This window comes from Mauremys reevesii, linkage group 2 (assembly GCF_016161935.1).
Source record: "Mauremys reevesii isolate NIE-2019 linkage group 2, ASM1616193v1, whole genome shotgun sequence".
In the NCBI taxonomy this organism is placed as follows: Eukaryota; Metazoa; Chordata; order Testudines; family Geoemydidae; genus Mauremys; species Mauremys reevesii.
In genome coordinates, this window is record NC_052624.1 from 34,647,654 (window position 1) to 34,674,308 (window position 26,655).

At 43.1% G+C, this 26,655-nt stretch overlaps 1 protein-coding gene across 2 annotated transcripts; it reads left to right on the plus strand.

The window, feature by feature from the left end:
- Positions 1-34: 34 nt before the first annotated feature.
- Positions 35-26,246, plus strand: ENKUR (enkurin, TRPC channel interacting protein). 2 transcript variants are annotated; one of them, XM_039521126.1, is made up of 6 exons: positions 35-245; positions 588-682; positions 3,966-4,111; positions 12,036-12,265; positions 23,396-23,542; positions 25,636-26,246. In XM_039521126.1, the coding sequence occupies exons 2-6, from the start codon at positions 606-608 to the stop codon at positions 25,807-25,809; spliced, it is 774 nt and encodes a 257-aa protein (XP_039377060.1). In that variant the 5' UTR covers positions 35-245; positions 588-605; the 3' UTR covers positions 25,810-26,246. The 2 variants fall into 2 exon arrangements, with proteins under 2 accessions (XP_039377060.1, XP_039377061.1); XM_039521127.1 differs by lacking the exons at positions 35-245; positions 588-682 and adding an exon at positions 3,264-3,508.
- The last annotated feature ends 409 nt before the right edge of the window (positions 26,247-26,655 follow it).

Consider the following 26,655-nt stretch of genomic DNA (forward strand, 5'->3'; position numbering starts at 1 on the left):
CCACCAGGGCCCGCCTACCCGGCTAGCATAGTGCGCGTGCGCAGCATCCATCTTCCCATTCTTGGTGTTGTGTACCGCCCCCTAAGTTGCTCGCGGGCTCAGAGAGAAGGAAATGAGGTCACAAATAGCCCCTCCCCTCCATACAGGCGTTACTAAGCAATAGTTTCCCATAGCAACTGAAGAGACAACAGTAGGCAAATCCCTAGTAGCATCATCTTCTCTGAAGCGGGACCAAGCGGAGCAGGGTGAGGGAAGGAGGGAGCCACGGGACGGGTTGGGGGGAAGCGAGGGGTGATGGGGATAGGAGGCGAATGAGGGGAAATAGCGTGCTGGAGAGGAGGAGGAATGAAGAGAGGGAGATGGTGTGGGAGAGGGTCGCAGGACAGAAAGGAGGAGGCAGGGGAAAAGGAGGGCTGAAAAGAAAGAGTGGTGGAAGAGAAAAGGGGGGAGTAGCGGGGGGGTGGAAAAACGAGATGGAGAAAGGGAAGCAGATAAAGAGGGATTGAGAAAATGACAGAGAAAAAAGAGAGGGAGCAAACATGGGAGATTCCTCAACAGTGCATACAATGTAAATGTATTATCCCTAGGGCCCCATCAAGCCAAGGATGACAGCGCTGTGCGCCCAAGAGAGCATATATAATCTCCTACCGCGGGTGGAGGAGAAGCCAATCAAACTACCAAGGTACGTGGGTAAGAAAGAATCAGTTTGTTCTGTGACTTTGTTTAATACACTCCAGTTTTTATTAGCTCACCTGGGGAATTGATATGGTGAAGCTGTAAATATATACCCAGACAAGACACTTGCTATGGCTTGTTACTAACCGTTATATTATTATATAAAATACAAACCAAATTTAATACAACCTTTTGCACACTCCTTTTATAAAATAAATGGAAGTGTTAATGAGTTAACAGGACAAAGATGTCCAGACTTTACCCAACTAAGGTGTCCACATTGCTAATTTGTCACATTGCTGGGTTCTGCACCTTTTATATATGAAAAATGGAGCATGTTGTAGGCCTGTTCATCTTTTCATTATTTATAATTTAATGTACACCAACAATATAGCCCTCAGGAGGAGGAATAGCTCAGTGGTTTGAGCATTGGCCTCCTAAACCCAGAGTTGTGAGTTCAATCATTTAGGGAACTGGGGTTAAAAAAAAAACTGTCTGGGGATTTGTCTTGCTGCAGGTTGGACTAGGTGATCACCAGAGGTTCCTTCTATTCTATGAATGCTCTTGACATTATACAAAATAGAGAGGAAGGTGTTTCCTGCCCCAAGGAGCTTTTAATTTAAATTCTGTTGCATTGCTACCCTCATTAACCCATTGTCTGCATCCTCCATAACTGAAAAATTATTTCCTTCACTTTGTCTTGTAAGTTACACAAAACATTTAGCACATTAAAAGGGACTTGTCTGATTCACATTTGGGAAGGAAGAGGGGGAAATCCAATGACATGATATAAGAATAGTCAAGGAGAGAAGCTATCCTAAGACCCTTCTCCTCATACATGTCAAAAGCTCTACATTTCTTTTTTTGTTCTCCAGTTTTTAAATCGTATGAGAAGGAAGCATCTCCTACCCAGAGCTCAGAGACCATAACCTCAATTTCTGGACCTCAGTAGCTTAGCTTGAATGATTGAAGAAGGAAAGCAGATTCTTAAATGAAAAACCCAACAATTCAGAAAAATCCTTTCATCAACTTAGGGAAATGCTAGGCATTTCTTATTTAAGTGCTCAGAACCATAGGGAACCACTACAGGAAGGAAATGGAAATTCACCTTAATTCTAATAGCATTCTGTCTCTCTCGCTCTCTCCCTCTGGTTTTACAAGCTTTGAGCCATGGTAGTTGCAACCTGTTCTGTCCATTCACTTTTATTCATGATTTGATTGTACCTAGAAGACAGTTGTACAGTATTCCACAATAAGTCACACAATCAAAGTATTTTTCAGGCAAAACAAAATAGTACAGTACAGTACTATTTATGTGAAATTTCTTGAATCCCAATCTCCCTGTTAACCTGAAGGTGATTCCCTGTCTTTTAGATCACCCGCATCTAAAGACTGTAATAAAAAGAAATGATCTGTCTGGCACTTGCAACACCTTTACCTCTGTGCACATTTTTGTTAATGCTGCTACCATGACTCCCATTCAGCTGAACCTGTTTAACCAAAGTAATTCCTTCTGTTCTTTTTTTGATTAACTAGGTTGTACTATATATATTGTCTTTTTTTGCCTTTACCATACTTGAAAATGCATCACATATTGTTGGGTAACAGCTTAGGGTTTAGCCATTTGGGAGGACTGCACAGTTTGTTCTATGACTTTGATACATTCCAGTTTTAATCTTAATGTTATTATTATGTATTATTATTAACAAAAACCATTTTTGGGTACTACAATTTGATACCACTAGGGATCCATATCTTGACAAGATAGATGTGCCCATAAATCCACGTGTCTTTTGTTGTTGTTATTATTGTTCCTTTCAGGTTTTTGTCACACAAGTAAGCACCCCTTTGAACAAAGTAAGTTAGGGTGCCATTCTCAAGGAGAGCACCCTTATTGCATTACAGATATCATGTCCAGAATTATGGACATATAGTGTATAAATTCTTCCATGCCTGGGCTCTTAGTCCTAAATCTGCACTCACTGAAGCCAGTGACAAAATTGCCATTGATTTCAGTCATTCGGGAGCAGCCTTATGCCATATAAGAAGTATATGATATTGGAACATAGAACTTGTTGTACTGGCTCCAACCAATGTTCCTTTTAGGCCTGGTCTACATTGGTGAATAATGTAGACATACCTTAAGTCTAGACTCTGACATTAGCCAATACCAGATGCTTCAGATGAAGGTGAAAGAAACCCTGCAGCCAGTGGACAATTACGAAATAACACACCTATAGGAGAAGTTTTTACATAATCCCCATCAGTAAGTGGTTAACATATGTTCTGAAGCATGAGACTGTGTAAACCTTTATAATATAATTTTATCTTATCTAATGTAACTATAGATGCTGTCATAGTCAATATAAATGTCTAATCCATTTTTGAAAAATAGTAAGTTTTTGGCCTCAATATAAGTGATTGCAATATAATCTAAAAATATTTGTACAGTGCCTAGTAAAGTGGGGTTCTGGTCTATGACTATGGCCCCTAGGTGCTACAGCAGTACCAATAATAATAATTATTAATAATAATAACAATTAATAATGTGGTTCTTTACTCTGTCCATTGGCAGAAGCTGCCTCTTTTGGAGGAATGCTATGTAAAGTATGTATTGTATATTGTGGCTTGCTCTCTTCCTATACTGTATATGCTCAACTCTGGAAAGTCCCATGAATGTAGTTGAAGTCTTCATTCCGAAACCTTGTATGCATATTTTGAATGATCTTTGAACAAAGTATAATGAAGTTGATGTGCTAATCCTGCTGGATTGAAGACCCACAAGAAAATGTCATTTTAAGATGCAGATGATTTAAAAAGAAGACCAAGCAATGTGTGTAATGCAAAATTATGCTTTAATCTCATTAAAATGTTGCTATAATGACTTACTTTTTGTATGCAGTACCTAAAGCATTTTTGTGGAGCCACAACATTTATCTGAATATTAACTATAGACAAAGACAGCAATATATATATATATATATATATATATATATATATATATATATACACACACCTCTACCCCAATATAGCGCTGTCCTCGGGAGCCAAAAAATCTTACCGCATTATAGGTGAAACCGTGTTATATCGAACTTGCTTTGATCCACTGAAGTGCGCAGTCCCACCCCCCCGGAGCACTGCTTTACCACGTTATATCCAAATTTGTCTTATATCAGGGTCACATTATATTGGGGCAGAGGTATATATATATATATACACACACACACACATACACACACACACACTTTCTGACTTTTAACTACTTTCTGGTTATTTTTTCAACATTAAAGATATATATCAACATTTAGACCATCTGTGAAACATGAAATAGAAGAAAATAGAGCTCCATGGAAAACTATGGGACCAGCAAAAAATGAAGTACCATCTCCAAAAAACTTTCTTCTGAAACATTCAAAGGAACCAAAGCTACCAGACAGTATGTTTTTGGCATAAATATGTGAAAAATAACATATGTTTCTTGTATTTTTAGGATTTGTATCAGTATTGAAAATGAACCCATTAACCTGAAATCTAGTCGTATTTTTAAAGTTTAAACTAGTTCTATATGCTATGACTGCCCTTGTGTTCTCGCCAGTATTTGTGGTTTAATAATCATTGTTCTGATTTTTTTTAATGTTTTTTCTCCCTTCTTTTGCTATGTAAAAGTCATTAACAAACACCAAGGGAAAGTGACTAACTAGCTGACTGGAAAACAGTACAACTGATTATATAAAGAGCACTATCAAATGCACAAGGCAAACTGAAAATAGAGAAAAATAATTAATTTCTTGGTTACAGTAATCTGAGATATTAGTTGTAACAATAGTAGGTTAAAAAATTCTAACAAGTGTGATTTTAAGGTTGATGGTGTGTTTTATGTAAATATTTAATTTAGATTATACATCAGCCATTTTAGGTCATTAATATGAATATTTTAAATCAAATAATACAAATTAGAAAGTTAAAAACAGTTATTCACAAGAGCAAGGAAGTTACATATTGAAGTTGTCTCAACCCAATGATTTTAAAACTTGAAGAGAGCTGGGGAAAGTATGTAAGATTTTCTTAAGGATACTATCACCGCAGGATTATCACTCTTTGATAGTATCAGAGGGGTAGCCGTGTTAGTCTGGTTCTGTAGAAGCAGCAAAGAATCCTGTGGCACCTTATAGACTAACAGATGTTTTGCAGCATGAGCTTTCGTGGGTGAATACCCACTTCTTCGGATGCAAGCATTCACCCACGAAAGCTCATGCTGCAAAACATCTGTTAGTCTATAAGGTGCCACAGGATTCTTTGCTGCCACTCTTTGATACTTGCTCTTGGATCTCAAACCTGTAGTGTGAGACTGTCTTAAAATACGCAAAGCAGAAACATTTTGGAGTGTTGCATCCCACTAAGCCATCAGTAAGTGGGATATTCAACTTTGAGAGGGTTTTTTTGCCAGCAGTCTGGCTTTGTACACACACCCCTATCCTTGTTAGAGGGACTTGGCAATTTTAGTCTCCACTTTCCTGACCGGTTGTACCAGGGCAGTTAATCTGCAGAGACATCATTTTCAGTGCAACCAGACTGCTGTAAGTGTGCCACTGTCAGAATTTGCTGTGGCATTGTGAGGTCTCTGGATGTCAAGCCTTGAGAAGTGAAAATGTTCAGTGTACAGTAAACAATTGTGTCTGGGAGCAACATGGTAGCCCAGCATCTGGACCTGCCCAGAGCCTAGGGGAAACTTTGGCATTGAAAATAGCTGTTGGGGCTGAAAATGCAGCTTGGGAGTTTGATGACTCAGAAGTTTGGCCCTCAGACCCTCAGAGTAGGCATTGGTGACCTCAAGGCATCTGGAAATGGCTTCAATGCAGCAACCAACTGTGAAGCCTCAGAATAAAACTTGCACAGCTTTAGTAGAACGTGGTGCATCAGAGTTCAGTACATTGGAATGTTGGAGCTCATTGCAACAGCACCTAACAAGTTCAATGCCTCAGAGCTCAGAACCTTGGCATTTTGGCACAATGATGCCTCAGGATAGGCCTTAGAGCAGGTGTAGGTGTACCTGTACTCCAGGGCAGGCCCTGGTGCCTTTTTTAAGGATTAGCACTTCAGTATGACTGTGATCTCTTATTGTTTAAGCACTTCAGAATAGCTCTAGTGCACCTATCTTACTGAGACTTGATACTTTGATGCCCTATGAAAGCATGTTGAGTCAGCTCCTCAGAACAGTCACTATGTCCCTATTTGAGTTTGGTGCTTCAGGGCTCCATAGGGGTCCAAATGCTTTGGTATCTCTTTGGGGTGTCAGTGTATCAGTGCTTCTGAATAACTACAACACAACAGAGCCCCTGCTGAGGCTCAGTATTTGTCAAGAACTCATCTGGCTCTGCGTGCGGTTGCCTAGCAACCCAATGAACTTGACTGGGTCCAATAAACCCTCACCAAGTGACTGTGTTCCCTGATTGGACAGAAGGGTCAACAGCTCACCATTCAAGCCTTTGTAGCAATAACAGCGCTGAGGCTGTTCAGCGTGTTTCCTGTCTGCATTTGCGCCATACCTACTTCCTGTACCAGCACTTGCTCCTGCTCCAGCCCTGGTCCCTACCTTCCTCAGAACTCCTGACTCTTGGCTTTGACTAATGGCTCATCTCCTGCCCTCTGGTTTTGCTCTGATCACTAGACCAGACTCCTGTTCCAACCACTAGGTCAAATTGCCTGCACCCTGGGGTATGACAGTATTTCAGTGCTGCAGTGTAACTCAGGCATCCCCTTCCCAGGGATTGAATGTCATGGCCTCAGAATTTTTCAGCACCTTTGTTAGGCACCAGTGCATTTATACCTTAGGGTGTGTCTACAAGCTGGGGGTATGATTCCCAGCTCGAGGAGATATATTTGCGCTAGCTTTCATTGAGCTAATGTGCTAAAAATAGAGTGAAGCCCCAGGAGCACGAGCACCAGGGTTTATTGGTAGGAGTCTGCCATAAGCATTTATAAGAAAGATGTGGTGCCACACAACCCCCTTGATCACCTTCTTCTTTTGTCTGATTCTGGTCTTCAGACAAACTAGGTATCCTTCATTCATAGTGTGATGGGTTGGATCACAGAAACCCTCTTGGGAGCTGCCACCCGATGTGCCAAGACTACTTCTACCCCTGCTTTCCCTGCCAGCTCAGGACTCCTGCACCCTGTCTTGCTGAGCCAGACACTTCCGTCTGCTCCAACAAAGACCCAGGGTCTGAATTACTTGCCCCAAAACTGCAGGTTTACCTGAAAGCAGCTAACAGAAGTGTTTCTGTCTTTAACACTCAGATGCCCAACTCCCAATGGGGTCTAAACCCAGATAAATCCATTTTACCCTGTATAAAGCTTATACAGGGTAAACTCATAAATTGTTCGCCCTCTATAACACTGATAGAGAGATCTGCACAGTTGTTTGCTTCCCTAGGTATTAATACATACTCTGAGTTAATAAGTAAAAAGTGATTTTATTAAATACAGAAAGTAGGATTAAAGTGGTTCCAAGTAGTAACAGACAGAACAAAGTAAGTTACCAAGCAAAATAAAATAAAATGTGCAAATCTATGTCTAATCAAACTGAATACAGATAAGATCCTCACCGGTTCCAGAATGCTCCCTTTTACAGACTAATCTCCTTTTAGCCTGGGTCCAGCAATCACTCACACCCCTTGCAGTCACTGCCCTTTGTTCTAGTTTCTTCCAACTATCCTGGGGGGTGGAGATGCTTTCTCTTTAGCCAGCTGAAGACAAAATGGAAGGGTCTCCCAGGGGTTTAAATAGACTTTCTCTTGTGGGTGGAGACCCCCTCCTCACTCCTATGCAAAGTCCAGCTCCAAGATGGAGTTTAGGAGTCGCCTGGGCAAGTCACATGTCCATGCATGACTCACAGTTTTTACAGGTAGCATCCATTGTTTACATGCTACCTTGAACATCCTCAAGTAGACTTTTTATGTGGATTGGAGCATTCCAAGATCCATTGTCCTTTAAGTGTTTCTTGATTAGGTACTTCATTTCAACCTTCCTTTCTCCAGGAACTGACCAAATGCTCTACTAAGGTTGTTTAGAAATCAAGCCAGTACACAGACAACATTCATAACATTCATAACTTCAAATACAAAAATGATACATGCATACAAATAGGATTAATACATTCAGTAGATAATAACCTTAGAGACATGTTACATGGCATATGTAGCATAAAACACATTCTAAGCATATTTCCATAAAGCCTCATGGGAGGCTTGATTTTCAGAGGTGTTGGAAGACCTCCAGCTGCCACTGACTTCAGTAAAAGTTGTAGATACTCAGCACAGGCATGTTATGAGAATAAATAAATTAATTATTAGGAATCACTTGGCTGCTATAGCAGCAGGGAACACAGAAAGTACCTTGTAATGGGGTCTACAAACCCCATACTGAACAAAGGAAGAAGGGGGAGGGGAGCCACTCCTGCCTACAGACAAGCAGCATTGCCACACCTCCAAGCAGCTGCCACAACTGCCAATCATGGACGCAGACCCTCAGCTGCAACCAATAGGAGAAACAAGGCCTGCTGTAAAAGGAGAGAGCTCAAAGAAGGAAAGGAGGTAGAAAGGCCTGGGACAATAAAGGGGTCACACCCCTCTACCATGCTGCCTCTGAAAATGCAGCCCATAGGGACTGAAGCAGACCACTAGGCCGAATTAGAGGCCAGAGGCCAAAAACTGTCCTGACTGGGGGCTAACCAAAGAAAGCCAGTCAGGGAGCAACAGAGACCCCCTGAAAGACTACAGCAAGGTCCAGTGACATATCTTGACAGATAAAAGAAGGTGAAACAGACAGTAGAGTTTGAATACGTATACATCTTCAGTGTTTAATAAGTGCCACAGCTTCCCCAGGCCTGAGTGCTGGTCTTGGTGAGATGCTTCTCCCAAAGTTCAACATCAACACATCCTTGGGATTTTGTGTAGAGGAGAGCTGAAACAGTGGAGGTCCATCCAAACTCTTGTTTTTTTTCCCAACAGTTTCTTGGGTATTGTTATTAAAAGAGGACATGACTAAGGACTGCCTATTACTAGGGCCCTACCAAATTCATGGCTATGAAAAACACATCATAGACCGTGAAATCTGGTCTTTTGGGTACTCTTACCTTTTTACTATAAAGCAGAGGTTCTCAAACTGTGGTCCATGAGCTCCATTCAGGTGGTCCGCAGATAGTTCCCTCTAAGGTGCGTGCCTGGGCGGCTGCACACAAGAAAATGAAGGGTAGAGGAGAGAGGGAGAGACCTCCCTCCTTCCCAGCCCCAGCTCAGGGGCTGCCACGGTGGGGGAGAAGGCAAGCCCCCTCCTCCTTCCCAGCCCCAGCTCGGGGGCTGCTGTGGTGGGGGAGAAGGCAAAACCCCTCCTCCTTCCCAGCCCCTGTTCGGGGGCTGCCACGGTGGGGGAGAGAGGGCACATCCATCACATTAGAAAGGTAAGACTACTGATATTAACATATGAGTTGTGTGCTTTTATTTGTAGAACAAAAAAACGTTTATTATTACTACGGGGGTTTTTTATATAACGCTTTTATCCAAAGCGCTCTACAATAGTTAGCTAATGGTACAAACAACATTTGGAAAGATCATTAAGTGGTCCACCAAGACCCACAGCAATTTTCAAGTGGTCCGCGGAAAAAAAGGTTTGAGAACCACTGCTATACTGGTTTCATGGGTGAAAACTGCGTTTCTAAAACAGGAGGTCCTGATCCAAAAGAGAGCTATGGGGGGTTGCACGGTTATTGTAGGGGGGTCATAGTACTGCCACCTTTACTTCTGTGCTGCCTTCAGAGCTAGGTGGCTGGAGAGTGGCAGCTGCTGGCCAGACACCCAGCTCTGAAGGCAGTACCTCACTAGCAGCAGCACAGAAGTAAGGGTGGCAATACCAGACCTTGCCATTCTTACTTCTGCGCTGCTGCCTCCAGAGCTGGACAGCTGAGGAGTGGCGGCTGCTGGCCGAGGGCCCAGCTCTGAAGGCAGCAGCACAGAAGTCAGGGTTGCAATACCATACCATGCCATCCTTACTTCTGCGCTGCTCTTGGCAGTGGTGTTCAGAGCTGGGCTCCTGCCAGCAGCTGCTGCTCTCCGGCTGCCCAGCTCTGAATGCAGCGCCTTCAGCAGCAGCGGAGCAGGAGTAAGGGTGGCAATACCAAGACCTAACCTTGCAACCACCTGCCTAACACCCTTTTTAGTCAAAACCCCTATGGTTACACCACCATGAAATTTCAGATTTAAATATGTGAAATCGTGAAATTTATAATTTTTTAAAATCCTATGACCGTGAAATTGACCAAAATGGACCGTGAATTTGGTAGGGCCCTAATTATTACCATCTCTTATTAGTATGATCTGGATAGCTGATACTTAGAAGGTCACATCCTCTCTGACACTATCAGAAATAGAGCAAGCAGCTTTTGCTATGAACCTCAGGGATGTTTTAAACGTAGACAAATGCAGATAGCTACATGACCCTCCTGGCTTGCGTTTATGTAGCTTATGTTTCTTGTAATCTTCCGCTCCCAGTAAATCCTTCATTGGCTTCCCAGGCCTATACCTCTGAAGTAAAGGGGTGTGAACTCTCCCACTGTTTAGAATTTTTGTGTCTTTTGTGCTACCCCGTGTTTAGGTTGGCAAATTTTCTTTTTATTGGATTCAGTCTGGAAGATCTTTGGTTTTTTGGCTGATTTTCTTTGGAGTTCCCTGATCCTTCCTTTCCCTTATTTAAAAAAAGGAAAGAAAGGAAAGAAACCTTACTAGTTGTTTATTTAATATGGATTGATATTTTCATCACTGTCGGATGCAGTTTGTATTACTGATTTTTTTAGTGGAAAGGACATCCCTCAAGCTATGTACACTGAAAGTGAGAATCCTGGATGATGGTATCATTAAAGAAGGAGAAATCACTTACATTGTAATTCTGCTTCTTTACTGATATAATCTCCTAGGATTTTTACCTGTATGAATGTACTTAGTTGAATGTTTCATCTTTTTGCTCAAAAAAGGAATGACAGTTGAGTGCTCCGCTGTGTTGTATCACTCGTGCTGCTGGAGAACAGTGTTCTGCCTCATGGCATTGCTGGATGGGTGTGATAAAGGTGCAACCCTCAAAAACTCCTTAGTTTTGAGAATTCCCAGTCAGTCTCCATCTAAATGTATGAGACTCAAGAGTGAGAATCCTGTGTAATGATCAATTGAAAGAAGCAGAATTACAAAGACAGTATGTACCGTATGTGGTGTAGTACCTAAATGTAATATGTCAAGAATTGAAGGTATTACAAATAAAATAGTTGCTCTCTTGAATGACAGTACCTCCCAACAGTTTTACAAAAGCTGCTTTCACTGTTAGCCTTTTACTACATAATCCATTGTACAGAAACATACTTTTACTAGTTCTCAAACTCTGGTGTGTGGCCCACTAATGGCCCACTGAACACTTACTGGTGGCTCACAGAGAGCTGGTTGATTATTTGGTACTGCATCTTCTCCTTGTTTCCAGCTGCCTCTGCAGTTGTAAAAGCAGCTGAAAACAAAGAGGATGAATCATCACTACAGCTTTCACTAGTGGGCTGCTGTCATACAGGAGGAGGAGAGGAAACAGAAGCTACCTTCAGTGACGGAAGCTTCCAGTAGGACTAGAACTGCCGGCGTCTTTCCGTGAGAGAGAGAATGAGACAACTTGACAGCATGTTCAGGGGAGAAGGAAGCCACAAGTGTGAGCAGAATGTGTAGGGAGAGAGGAAGATCAGGCAAGCATTTGCATGGGTTTAGAAGCGGATAGAGGAACAGAGCAGATAGGAAGGTAGATGAAATGAAGAGCAAAATGAGACCATTTGAGTAATTTATTTTTAAAAAGACAAAATGTATTAAAGAGAGCTAAAATACCTAAGTATAAACATTTAATTTTTCTCTTCCATGTAAAGTAATGCACACGTTTAATTTTATAAAATATTATACACATTTTAAAAATATTTCTTTGATGATGGTAAAACATAAGTTAAGTAGTATAATTCTCCGACAGCTAGCAGAAAAAATATGGATCAAGTCTTACACGATAGTACTTTTAAATGGATTTTACAGTGTAAAACCTGATCAGAAGCCATGTAGATTTTCTGTAGGTTTTTGGTCCAACTAACTTTAAGTAGTTTTTCATTACAGTAGTTCCCCAAGCCATTCTTATGGTGTTAACCTAGTTGATATTCATTTCAGAATAATTCTGTACATTTTTTTCTTTCAGTTTTAGTTGTTTCTCCCACTTGAGATACCTGAGAATGCTAACATTGAAAAATGATTTAGTGCTTTATACTAGCTACAAGGATGTTCATATGCTTAATTCCACAGGAAAAAGAGATGAAGGAAGAAAGAGGTTACTAACAATACCATCAGTGCCACATGTGAAAGATCACCCACTTATGGGAATTCAAAGTAAAAAGAATTTCATAAATACAAATGCAGCAAATGTGATCATGGGAGTGGCTAAGAAGCCTCAACCTATTTGTGTTGACACAAGACAAGGAAACAAATATCTCCTTGAAACTTCAGGACTTGTCCCAAAATACATTAATAAAAAGGTATGTTTTGTTAAATTGTAGGGGGGTTATATTTGGGTTGCCTAACATTTTGCATTTTAAAAGATGCATCTGAGTTTTTCTGAGAATTTCTAATACTCCATTGTTTGCAGTGGACATTTGAAATTCATCAGGGAGAAAGCCCTAGGACCAGAGAAGTGCCTTTTCTTTTCACCATGAAATTTTGTTCAGGTTTGGATCAGATATAAGCTTTGAATATTCTCATTCCCCTTCTCTTCTATTGTCAACAAACTTTTGGCACCACTGGAATAAAAGACTTGACACTGACTTGGGCTTATGAGGCTTGGGCAGTAGAACTAAAAATTGCTGTGTAGCTGTTCGGGCTTCTGACTTGTCCTGAGCCCAAATGTCTGCACAGCAATTTTACAGTCCTGCAGCTCAAGTCAGCTGACCCAGCCCAGCTGTGGGTGTTTAATTGCTGTGTAGACATATCCTTAATCTCTCCATTCAATTGCAGAAAGCCTGGAATCCCTGAGATCCCCCAGCCCTGGGACAGACCTCATGGTGGTGCTGCCCCAGAGCTACAAACCCTTGAAGCTCAGACTCCCCAGGAGTTGGCAAGCTGGCAGGGAAACAGGCAGGTTTCCATGTGTTTTTTTAAACATTTTGGGATCCATAGATTGGCATTTTCCAAGTAAACTGTTTTGTTAGGAAATTTCCAACAAATTCTAGTCACAAGCTCCCTAAGGAAAGAATTGCAGAGGCTGAACTCAGTCAGGCCTGATGAGTAATTGTGGGAGATACACAAGGGGCTGTAACCGCAGGATCCTGGTCTAAGAGTGGGAGAATTGTGGGGCTCACCCCAGGACAAAAAGAGGTCACAGAGTTGGAGTCAGTTCTGTAACTGTGATACATCAAATCTGGCATTTTCTAACTGTTGAGTGCATGACCCTGAAACCTGTATAACACTCTTTTAATGTAGTTTTCTTTTGGAGGGGGTTGTATGTAATATTATTAATGACAGGGTTGAGATTTTAAATTATTTGAAGTAAAATGGGCATTGCTGTACATACTACCAAGAGCCATATTTTTACAAGGACTATCACCTAACAGCTGACAACATATCTTCCAATATGGGCCAAATTCAAAAATAATACAATGAAAATTCCGTTTCTAGTGAAGGAGAAATGAAAATCCTAAACTTTTTCAGTGTATTGCAGTGCATATTGAAACTCCTTCATTGTGAAATTCCATTTGTAAGGCCAAATCCTTGTGCAGCCTCCATTGGGCTCCAAAGCAGCTAAAAAATACTGGTCCTGATTCTCCAGAATTTTGCACCTTGACTAGTCATTTACAACTGTGTAGTGAGGGTATAAAGTGCTATCAAATCAGAAAGCCAAGACTGCAGAGGATTCAATGGCTGGCTACTCAAAGTGCAAGTCAGTGAAAAATCAGGCCCTACATGATGACTGTGCAGAAGGAAAAGACAAGCATCAGACACTACACAGAGGGTCTGTGATGGGGTGTATAAACCCCTCACTGACAGGAAAGGGGTCTGTGAGAGTCTGTGTACTAAGGTAGCTCTGACCCTCCAGTCCTGCCAATCACGAATGGTAGGGAGAAGGGCTTTAAAAGCGGGAAGCTGCAGTCCGCAAGGGAAAAAGCCCCAAGAAGGGAACGAGTAGAATATCTCCTGAAACAGGAAGAGGAGCCCTTATGCTTAGAGCCCTGCGTGGATACAAAAATATGGAGCCACATCCACCAGAATCAATCCGCAATCTGCTAGCTGTCTTTTATGTGTATCCGCACCTGCAACAGCAAGCCTTGTCACAAGGGTAGCAGGTTGGGGGGAGGGAGCATAGATGAGTGAGTGGGGGGACGGGGTCTTGCAGGAAAGAGGGGGCGCAAGGGCAGGAATTAGGGGTAAAGTGTAGCGCAAGGGTGGGGTCTCAACGACAAGGGGCCATGTGGGGGCAGGGGTTGGGGGGAAGAGGCATCACACTGCATGTTGCTCCTGGGGGCTCGCGAGTAATGGCACACACCACAGCAGCAGCAGTGCGTATTGCATCACAGCAGGGCAGAGGGGTGGGGTGCCAGGACCCCACCTGCTCCAATCCCTGCAGCTGTGGGCAGGCCCCACTGCCCAGGAGCTGGCAGGTTGGGAGCATGGCCAGTGCTTCTGAGGCAGGCCAGGCCATGGTGGGGATGTTGGTGCTGCCCCAGGGGTCTGAGCTGCTGGACAGGAAACAGCGCAGCGAGCGGCTGCTGGAGAACCCCAACTCCGGCCTGCCGCCAAGCCCCAGCCACTGACTGGTGGCTGCTGACCCCGAGTGTGCTGCATCCCCCAGACTGCCTGAGCCAGACGCCACAGGCCAGGCACCACCAGTGAGTAGAGCCCCGCACAGTTGTATCTGCATCCGATCCACTATCCAAAAAAATGGTTTGCATCCATGGATGCAGATATGAAGCGGATATCCACAGAGTTGCAGGGCTCTGCTTATTTTGAGGGGGTGGTTCCTGGCTCTGTGGAGAGTGCAGCAAACCCCAGGGGCAAGCCTGATAGGGAGAGACTGACTTGGCTACTGCCATGGACATTTTTGCTTTTTATTGACCCCAGTAGGGGCTTATTTTGTAAAAGTAAGCAGGCCCACAATGGCAGGGCCCACTGCAATGCCCAACAGGCTATGGCCTGTACTGGACCGGTAACTAGGTATGATGAGGTCAACAGCCTGGCTAGGGAGGCACCCCAGAGAGACTCTTTACAAGTGGTGAAGAATGTGGGCAAGCTGACCAAAAAAATAAAGGCGGGGGTGGTGTTTAAGGCTGAGAAGTACCTGGCCAATACAACCTCATAATGTATCTGGAATGGCTATTAAAATGAGTCACAGATTCAGCAGCAACAGACCACCCTACAGCAGCAGCAGCAGCCACTGCATCTTACAACAGCTTGTGCAACAGCAGCAACAGATGATAAGGGAATTAGCCATGTGCCGACAGGAACAACAGAACTTGGTGCAACAGATGCTGTCAGTACTTTATTCCCAAGGAACAACTGGGGCTTCGGAGGCTCCCCCACCAAATGTCCCCCCAACAGATGCCCAGTGAAGCTGGCTAAGATGGGCCCTGCCAATGACCCCAAGGTGTTTATCGCTACTTTTGAGTGGGTGACATCTGCTGTGAGGTGGCCCCCAGAGCACTGGGTCATACTATTGGTGCCCCAGCTGTGAGGACCTGCTCAAGCCACATACTGCAAACTTGATTTGGGAGCAGCCCAGGACTATACAAGGGTCATTTAGATATCTCAGCGGAGACCCACCTGGCAGTGTTTCTGGTAGAGAGAGGTACCTACTGGATGCATGCCCTCAGGTAATAGTTCAGAAGTTAAAAAGACCACTGCTGGTGATGGCTGAGGCCAGAGTCCCAGACAGGGGAACAGGTGCTGGAGCTCACTTTCCAGGAAAAATGACCTGGGTGTTCAGGCATAGGTGTGAGACCTTGAGACAGGCTTTATGAAGAACAATCTAACTGCTGATAATCCTACTGAGACGCATGAGGGCTGGTCATTGGGAGACAGAAGGACTCAATGGAAGACAGCGACATGCGGCAAAAGGCCCGACTCACCTCCACAAGGACCCTGGTTTCCAGAAAGGAGGCTGGGACTCCATGGCAAGATGACAAGCAAGGGCAACAGCCTGAGAGGGAACACCTCTTCATCAGCCCTATCATCGCTACACAGTAAGGATCATATCAAGACCCAAGAGAAGTCAGACCAACAGGAGAGCCTCCCACAGTGCCGACCTCCAGTATCCACACCATCAGTTGGGAAGTGTTTCTCCTATGGACAAGTGGGTCATTTCTGCAAAGACTACTCCTACTTGGAGTGTGACTATGGGCAAGTATGGACTGCAGACACTCAGGCACACAAGAAAAGCCCCACTGAAGGCGTGGTCCTAGTGTGGGTAGAGGGAAATGAAGTAATAGGACTAGTAGATTCAGGGTGTGGCCAAACTCCCCTTATCATAGACCCTGTACGGTCAGCAATCCAGAAGCATCCTCAGTTTTTTATAGGAGTCATGGGAAAGCCAAGAACCACAGGCAGAAAACTTGGTGCAATATGTCCTCCAGCTGCATGAGCTGCTTAAAAGGTTGGAGACCTTCACTTGTGAAAACCTACAGAAGGCCCAACGGTGTGAGGAGGCCGCCTACAACCAAGGAGCTGGGCTACACGTGTTCCAGACAGGCAACTGAGTTGTGCTACTGTTGTCAAGTTTGAATCCAAGTTATTAGCCCAATGGCAAGGGTTTTTCAAGGTACCTCATCAGGTAGGCCCCTAGATAATGAGATATGGCACCCCGGGAAAAGCATAGAAACTGAGTCTATAATGTCAGTTTACTGAAGGTCTGGCATGATACGGAGGCCCTTTTAATCACTCCCCTTACCACAGACCCTAAGCTGGGTGCCAAGATCCCAACAATGGAAAGGACCAGTTCTGTCGAGAAGGGGGAGACCCTCTGGGCATATCAAAAGACTCGTCTGGACCTGCTGATACAAGCATTCCCCCAGACATTTTCAGTCTTTCCTGGACAAACCATCACATTCAGATGGAACCTGAATGGATAGTAAGAGAGACTGTTTGACCTTTACCCAGGAGGATGTGGGATACCATCAAGACTGAACTCCAAACTATGTTGGACTTGGGCATGGTGGAGGAGTCACACAGTGAGTAGCAAAGCTCCATAGTTCTCATCCCAAAACCCAATGGTATGATGAGATTTTGAATTGATTTCCATAAAGTCAGTGCAGTTTTCAAGTTCGATGCATGCCCCATGCAGAGGCACCAATTTTGTGCTATGCCGGAGGGTGCTAGACCCCAGCCCTGACCCCATTTTGCCCCATCTCCCAAGCCCCCACTCCACCCCACCTCTTCCAGCCCCTGCCCCACCTCTTCCTACCCCGTTCCACCCCCTTCCCTGAGTATGCCCTGCCCCTGCTCCTCCCCTCCCCCCAGCGCCTCTTGCATGCCACTGGACAGCTGATCGTGGCACTCAGGAAGCACTGAGAGGGAGGGGGAGGAGCTGATCCACGGGGCTGCTGGTGGATGCTCAGTACCTGCTATTTTTTGGAGCACCCACGGAGTTGGCACCTATGGTCCCATGCCTAGGATAGATAAGCTACTGGAACCTCTTGGGGCAACAAGGTGCATATATACACTGTGATAGGGTCAGGCCAGATGAATACAGGAGAGTGTTAGAAGGCAGATATTTTAGTCCCAGATTAAGTAGATCCCTTTTCCCTGGGTAAGGTAACAGGGGCAGTTCCAGAACAAGCAGGAACTTGCTGGAATTAGCAGGCAGGCTAATTAGGACACCTGGAGCCAATTAAGAAGAAACTGCTAGAATCAATTAGGACAGGCTGGCTAATCAGAGCATCTGAGTTTAAAAAGGACCTCACCTCAGTTTGCAGCGTGCATGCAAGGAGCTGGGAGCAAGAGGCAGGAGGAGCTGAGAGTGGGAAGGCATATTGCTGGAGGATTGAAGAGTACAAGCATTATCAGATACCAGGAGAAAGGTCCTGTGGTGAGGCTAAAGAAGGTGTTGGGAGGAAGCCATGGGGAAGTAGCTCAGGGAGTTGTAGCTGTTGTGCAGCTGTACCAGAAGGCACTCTAGACAGCTGCAGTCCACAGGGCCCTGGGCTGGAACCCGGAGTAGAGGGCGGGCCCGGGTTCCCCCCAAACCTCCCAACTCCTGATCAGACACAGGAGGACCTGGACTGTGGGTTCTACCAGAGGGGAAGGTCTCTGGGCTGTTCCCTGACCCACATGGTGAATCTCTGAGGCAAACAAATCTGCCAATAAGCGCAGGACCCACCAAGATAGAGGAGGAACTTTGTCACAACACGTAATCTTACAAAAGGGTATGGGGTAGATTCCATGGACAAGAGAGTCCAGAGAGAAAACTGCATTTGCCCACCATTCAGGTTGTACCACTCTTGAACAATGCCATATGGACTACATGGAGCTGCGATGACCTTTCAAAGACTAGTGGGCCAGGTCCTCGTCCTATGTGGGTGATAAGCCACTGCTTATTCTGATGAAATAACTATATGTAGCCAAGATTGGGACAGCCATCTTAGCCATGTTACCGAAATATTGCATCAATCGCCAGCAACAGCCTAACTGGCAACCTGGCTAAGAGCAAGATTGGGAACTCTGATGCCCCCTACTTGGGAATATGGTGGAGGTGGACTCACTTGTGAACAAGGTACAGGCTTTAGCCAGCTATCTGAGGCCCATGACCAAGAAGCAAGTTAGACAGTTTCTGGGTTTGGCTGGATATTACAGGCACTTCATGCCAAACTTTGCAACCATCCAGCCCCCCTCACAGACCTGATGAGGGATGAGAAACCACAGAAGATGCAGTGGTTTGATGCTTGCAGTAAGGCCTTTAGAACATTACAAGATAGCTTATGATGCAAACAGATGCTCTTCAACCCAGACTTTTCGAAGGACTTAGATGGGCACATCGAATGTGGGGCTTGGGGCAGTACTCACAGGTCATCAACAAAGAGGAACACCTCATACTGTACCTGAGTCAAAAATTATTTCTATGTCTCAGTAATCAAAAAGGAAACCTTGGGTATCAAGTGGGCCATGGATACTTCACATTATTGCTTATTGGGGACCTCCTTTTCACTGATTATGGACCGTCTACCCTCTGATGGCAGCACATAAGGAAAGACACAAACACGAGGATCATGAACTGGTACCTAGTTCTACAGCCGTACAGATGTCCCACAGAGCAGGCAAGGCTCATACAAATGCTAATTTCTTTTCTCAAGGCACAGACATTACAACTGACAAGGACAGCACATTCACTGCCCAACATGAATCTCTGGTGTCATTTTTGAGTGGGAGGGTATGTGAAGGCATGTATAAATCCTACACTAACAGGAAAGGGGTTTGGGCTGCTCTGTGTGCTGTGAAACAGCATGGCCAGAGGGCAGCAGGAGAGGGTTAGAAGGAGCCTTATTCCCTTAGAGGGAAGAAAGTTTGCTATAGATTAGTTAGAGCACCTGAAGCCAATTAGAGCACCTGAAGTTAGTCACCTGATATAAACCCCCTGCTTCAATCAGACAGGGGAAGGTGTTGGAGCAGAGAGGATTGGTGTTGGAGCAGAGAACAGTTTGAAGGAGTAGAAACAGAGTGGATTGGAGTTGGAGCTGGAGCAGAGAGCAGTTTGGAGGGAACCAGAGGAAAGTTTGGAGAAGTGCTGCAGTGAGCTAAGAAGACCAAGACCCTAGGTAAAGGGACATTGGCTTGTGCAGAGGGAGGGCAGGAAGCCCCCACAAGCTGAAGGTCAGGAGAGGGAAGTAGCCCAGTGGAAAGAACCGCTAGTTCAAGTGGTTTACCGCTGGGCTGGGACCTGGAGTAGAGGGCGGGTCCCTCCCTCTCCACTCCCCTCCTCTAGGACACTAGTGGGGCAGTTAATATCCCAGTTCAGGGGCAAGAAACGGTGTCCTGAAACTCCCCCCCAAGAAGAGAAAGCGCGAAACCCATCATAGCAGTGCTGGCAGTTTGCCACAGTGCTAAAATAGCCCCGCCCCTCTGGCCCTGCCAGTCATGCATGTTAAGGAGGAAGGCTGTAAAACGAGGAAGCTGCAGTATGCAAGGGGGGGAAGTCCTGAGAAGGGAGTAATGAGTGGTTCCTAAAATAGCAAGGGGAACCCTCACACAGAAACACTCCCAGTGAACCCTAGGGGCAAGCCCAATAGAGAGAAACTGACTTGGCCACTCAGCCATAAGGACTCCAACAAAGCTGCTGCCCAGGCACCCCTGAAGTAAGGTGGTGCCACAGACATTTTTGCTTTTTATTGATGCCAGCAGGAGCTTGTTTTGTGTTGAGTCTGAACTTCTGCTTTTCCCCCACCTGTAAACAAAGTAAGCAAGTCCACAAGGGTGCAGCCCGCTGCAAGGGACTAAGAGTCTGTGGCCTGTACTGGGCCAATCCCGTGTTGGTAACTGGACATGCTGAGCGGCCCTAGCCTCGCTAGGGAGGTGCCCCAAAGAGATACTTTTTACAAGGACTCTGCACAACTATGGATGTCATAGAGCAGCGCCTCTCAACCTTTCCAGACTACTGTACCCCTTTCAGGAGTCTGATTTGTCTTGCGTATCCCAAGTTTCATATCGCTTTAAAACTACTTGCTTACAAAATCAGACATAAAAATACAAGTGTCAGCACACTATTATTGAAAAATTGCTTACTTTCTCACCTTTACCATCTAATTATAAAATAAATCAACTGGAATATAAATATTGTACTTACATTTCAGTGTATAGTATATAAAGCAGTATGAACAAGTCATTGTATGAAATTTTAGTATGTACTGATTTTGCCAGTGCTTTTTATGTAGCCTGTTGTACAACTAGGCAAATATATAGATGAGTTGATGTACCCCCTGGAAGACTTCTGTGTACTCCCTGGAGTACGTGTACTCCCGGTTGAGAATCACTGTCATAGAGATTTTTGTGGTATATCACTGCATCGAACCCTAGTCGTTGTGGGAGAAGAGTGGCCTGCTACTTCCCCATATCCTGTAGTAACATCCATGTCTTAGCCACTTGGACATGCTTACAAGTCCGTTTTTCAGCTGTGTAACATTTTAGGGTGTAGCAAAGACCTTTTATTCAGCTTTGCTCCATTTCCCAGGGTTTGGCTCTGTAATTATAGTTTTCTATGTAAATTAATTTTCATTACATTTTCACCAAAAACAAGCTTGAAATTTGCACAACATGCTATCCTGTGGAGTATCAGGGCATGTCTACACTAAAAAGGTTGTAGGTCAACTTACAACCACAGCACTAATGGGGAGCCCAGTTGCTGCCCAGAGTCTCCCCGTGGGGAACGTGGCAGCTGCCCCGAGACTCCTGATCCCCACCGGGAGCTCGATGGCTGCACTGAGGCTCCCTGCTCCCCAACAGGAGCTGCCTGGACTCCAGGCCCAGAGCTCCCCTCCAGGAGCCCAGCTGCAGTGGGGAGCTGAAAGCCTGAGGGGACAGCCGAGCTCCCAGCAGAGAGGAGCCGGGAGCCTCCAGGCAACACCAGGGCTCCCTGTAGGGAGCTGAGAGCCTTTGGGCAGCAGTCCAGTTGCCAGCAGGGAGTTGGGTGGGCACAGCCCTGCAGGAAGCCTGGGGGGAAGCCAGGCTCCAGCTAGAGCCCCTCACTTGCCTCCAATGACAGCCTGACTTTCTTGGAGCTGTGAAATTCACAAGAATGACAGCCAACAGCCGATGTAAGTAACACGGTGTCAACATGGACACTGCACGCCCTAACTACACTGACATAGGCCCTATGCCTCTCATGGAGGTGGAGTTATTATGTTATGGTGTAGTAGGGCAGTTACATCAGCAGGAGCAAAGCTGTAGTGTGTTCACCGACTGTATTAGATCAATGTAAGCTGCCTTACATCGACCTAACTCTGTAGTGTAGACCAAGCCTCAGAGTTGACTCACTCTCACTTCTCTCCTAGGCCAGCCAGGGAGTATTGCAAAGTCAATATGCTCAGTCATTGGGGAAACAGTGCTTCATGTTGCTCTGCAGCGACCCTATGCCATTTCAGGAGTGGTGTTGGTAGGCTTCTAATAGAGCCCAAACTTTCCATGCACTGGATGGTTGTGATATGCAGCTTTGGGCCAAAGGCGGTGGGGAGGAAATAAAGCAGAAAAATGTCTGGGATTCTCAGCCTTCAGAGGACCCTGAGCCTCCAGTGTAACAAAAAAAGCTAAAATTGAAATAGTTATTGGTTCACTAATTGCAAAATCTCTACAAACTGCAGTTTACATTCCAGAATGGTACTGGTATATGTCTCCTCCTGATACATTTGCCTAGTATCCATAAATATCAGCTCACATCTAACTCATTGGATCTTTATGAAAGGTGATGTGAACGCTGATTAGGATTAATAATATCCTTATATTCTCATCTGCAAAAGTTGGGTAAGAGTAAAATGCTATATGCAGTCTGTTTTACCTAATCACACACTTTTCCGTACAAATGAGCACCTGTTTTATGTCCAAAAGAGGACAATCCATTTTCAGATTATAAAACTTGCAATAAATGCAGAATTGCTGTACAGAACAAGATATTGATTTGAAAAACCTTACAAAATATCACAAAGGAAATTGTGTTCATTATGTTTGCTTACCCACCAATTTATGCAGAATTTTACATTTGAAACTACACTGATACTTCTAGCAGCTTTGAAAGATCCATTAGAAAGTAAATTTTAGTATGTAAAGCCACATTCCGGTCAAGGGAATTTTTGTCTGTTTTGTACATTACCTATGGAATTCATAGGAACCTCATGCCCAATAGCTGGGCAAGTGAGCAAATACAGAGGAAGGAGCAAAAAATGTTCCCATCCCTTGCACCACCTATGCAATGGCCAAGCATTGGGTCACAAGCCACCCCAAAGATGGTGGGGAGGAGGTGAGCCCTTGACTGCCTCCTCCAGCAGATTTAACTGGGTGCAATGAGAAGAGTACAGTGCTCATAAGGATGATGTAGTAGGTGTGTTCCCCATGCACATCTTGGACCTTCTGAAGGAAGTGCACCACCTTGAAACACAATCCTGTCCAGAGAAACTGCTGTATATCACTCCTAATGCAAAACTATGTCTCTCAGACATAACCGAGACATTCTGCAACAGATTATATTAAACATTTTGACTTTTTTGAATGGTATATAATGTTATAACAAAATCTGTACACATGAAAAGCAAAGGAATGTACATTTCAAAGTATGGCATTTGATGTAATGAAAGTATTGATATAAAATTAGTTGCACTATGGTTAACTGGTCTAAAACTTCAATAGGCGCATCTTCTGTCAATCCTTAGATATGGAGGTTTCAGTGTTTACTTCCATCTGGTTCTGAGGCCTTGTACATAAAATTGATGAGAGTCATTTTCACAGACTTTGGACGGACTACAAGAGAATCAGGCTTGATGCTTTTCAGAAGATGGTCCTGACATGAATTTTATTGTTTAATAGTAATAAACAATATTCAAAGCTACCCTTCGTAAATTTAAAATACAATTACTGATAATATTTATATCATATGGTTCATTGATTTCTTATAAGTTTCTATAGGGAACTTTTCCTTGACCTTTCAGGATTATGGTCTTACTCCCAAATACGTAATTAAGCGAAATGAGGAAGTAAAGAGAGCCCAAGAAGAGTATGATGCCTATGTCAAGGAGACTCTGAGGCAAAAAGCCATGAAACGGCTCTCTGATGAAGAAAGGGAAAGTCTCCTACAGGTATGCATTTTGATTTAGGTTCCATAGTGGTAAGTACAAAAGACAAATTAGATTTGTATTTCCATATAAGTAACAGGAAAGTATACAAGGTATCAAAGTACTATGGTGTACAAAAAACAATGCATTTGGGTTGGCTAGCTTTTCACTAGATGGAGCTCTAGAATAATTATAGGTAGGGCTGGGCAAACAATCTGATTTGATTCTAATTTCACAGGTTTAGGATGCTCTAAAGTTCAATTGTACAGGTACCTCCCATCTGGGGCTTCAGTTCTGGATCCCTTCCCCCATAGCTTCAGTGAAGTCACTGAAGCTCCAGGCAGCTACAGGGATTCAACACCAGGGATCCAGCTGCAGGATTAGGGCCTTTTGAGTCTTAGATAAATACAACTTCCTCTTTTTTTCCAAATTCATGACACCCCATGTTTAATATATAGTGTATTTCATACAACATGTATTCCAAAATGTTTTCCAGCATTAGAAAAGGATTAGATAACAAATAATATCAGAGGGAGAGAGAAATAAAGAGGTATAGGCAAGGGGAAAAAGAGACGTTTTCAGCTGAGACTTGAAACAAGGTATGAGGTGGAGCGATACAGACAGGAAGACTGTCAGAGATGTCAGGAGCTGTCAACAAGAAGGCTCTCACACCAATAATGGCAAAATTGTGTAAAGCAAAAGAGAGAAGGCCACTACTATTTCTCAGTTTGCACCATGGATTGTGAAAGTGGTGAGTCTTTTATTTATACCCTCACAATAATAGTTATTATAGAGGAAGCATGTTCATTGTAACTGCCTATTTATTGGCCCTTTGTAACATTTATGGGACGGGGGAACCCTACCATCTGGGCTGGAATTTCTCATGCTTATTCTTTTTGTTTGATAACATTCTGTTCTGACATTTTTCAGATATCAGAGTGTGATGAAAGAAGTACTTTTTGCTAGTTAAGAAATTTTCAGATACTTACTTTATTTGGATAACCCAATATCTTCTTTTAAATTCTTTATGATGTCACAACAAATAAATGGAAATAATTAGGGACAAAAATCTGAAATTTCTCTCAATTTCACTTTGGGTATACTTTTTATGAGAAAAAAAGAGCTTTGAGAATAGATTCAGTATATATTTCTCACAGATTCAGAATTCATAATTTTTTTTATATAGGGCTAGATCGTCAATTTACAATCTAGCCTATAAGAAGGATCAGCACATTGTTATGCTGCCCCTGGAGCAGCCCTGGAGGGAGATTTTGACTCTTATGTTTTGGACTCCCCACTTGTCCCGGGAGGAAGTAAACTCCAATAGGTCTGTACACTGGAGTCTGTGTGAAAACTCCCATTGTCTTCAGTGGTGCAGGATCAGATCTGAATTGCACACATTAAAAGGTACCTCTAAATGACAAAAAGTAATGACTCTTCTAGGAACGTTTCAGAAATCCTATATTAATTTTCATGATTAAATACAAAACAGTAAAGAATGCCTCATGTCTGCTGAATTGCTACTAGCTTCATACATATATTTTACTGCCTTTGATTGTAAAGAAAAATAACATTACAAACCAGCAAGTAAACAGGCCCAAATTCTGCCTTTAGATGCACATGCTGCCATAGTCTTTTTTTAAAATAATTTACAGATTACATTACCAGATTATCATTAAAGATTTCAAAAATAGCCATTACAAATAAAACACAACCATGCACAGATACATGCTACAAGACTTGCTCTATCTGTGTATTTGTAATGCCAAATGTAGTCACTTTAGAATGCCATTTTAAATCTGTAATATATTAACTTTCCATTAAAATGTAAGCAATGCTTAGATCACCCTACCTATTTTAGGATACCAGGCCAAATTCATCCTTGCTATTACCACATTGACTTTTAAGAGATTAATGAATTGTGCCCACTTATTTGGCCCCATTAAATGCTATCCAGATGTTAATCTATTATTTTAACATCTGTTCATTGTTAATGGGAGGTAAGCACATATCACAGGGCAAAATGTTTGTTAATATTGCTAAATACTTTGTATAAATATGGCATTTAAACAAAATAAATTATTCTCATAAGTTTTCTTTTCATATAATGGATTTAGGGTCTGAAAAAGAATTGGGAAGAGGTACATCATGAGTTCCAGGGCCTTTCTGTAGAAATAGACACCTTACCAAAGAAGATCCATAAAGAAAGGCTGGAGTCACAGATGAAACAACTGGAGCATGACATTAATATAATTGAGAAGCACAAAATTATTTATATTGCAAATAAGTAAGAAGTGCCTTGCAAAGAATTTTTTTTACCCTGAGAAGAAAATGTAGATGCCTAGAAGAAGGAAATGAAACAAGTCCACCTTATTCAGAGAAAGAGAAATAGCTAATTTATATAAATATAATAGAATTTTAGCAAGTTGTTACATTTAAGGAATTTTTCATCTGTATAATTCACATATTTTTTCAAATAAAAGTCTATATTATTTTCATTTTCAATAAAGAAATACAAGTTTTATTTGTTATTAAAGTAAATCTCCTTTATATAGTTTTCCTATGAATGTTATATAAAAGATTGATAAAAGACAGTTTTGATATGTTCAAAGCACTTATTTTTTGGCATGGAAATGTTAATTGAACTAATTCATCTTAGAAGTGAACTTGGTAAGCACACTGAGTGTAGAAATGACTTGCATACTAGTTATTAAAGAACTGCTAATAATGGAAAGCTTTGGATCATTCTATTTATAAACAATTTGGTTACTATATCATACGTTTGCTTTATTTCTTCATTTTTATTACGAAGAACAATTTTCAGTATATTTACAGTGGGGGCCTCTAAAAAGTGTAACCTTCCAGCCGTAGTGTTACCATGGACAGCAGAGTACACTGTGTTGGGGAATGAATGATTTCATAATCCTGTGATAAATGTATAGCAGGAGGAGTACTTTTTGGTTGCTTCCATTATGCATATAATGTTAAATTGAAAGTGATGTTACAGCACATGGGCATGACTTGGGCATAATGCAGTGTTGGCATATTATAAACTATAATTGCATTTTGCATGAAAACTAAAACTTTGCTTCTCCTTTCTGCTGCGTGTTTCCCACTTTAAAACATAATGCTTTGTT

Coding starts and splice junctions, on each gene's coding strand:
- ENKUR (XM_039521126.1), top strand. CDS start 606: ATGACAGCGCTGTGCGCCCAAGAGAGCATATATAATCTCCTACCGCGG. Junction 683..3,965: donor AAGCCAATCAAACTACCAAG/GTACGTGGGTAA, acceptor TCAACATTAAAG/ATATATATCAACATTTAGAC. Junction 4,112..12,035: donor GGAACCAAAGCTACCAGACA/GTATGTTTTTGG, acceptor TTAATTCCACAG/GAAAAAGAGATGAAGGAAGA.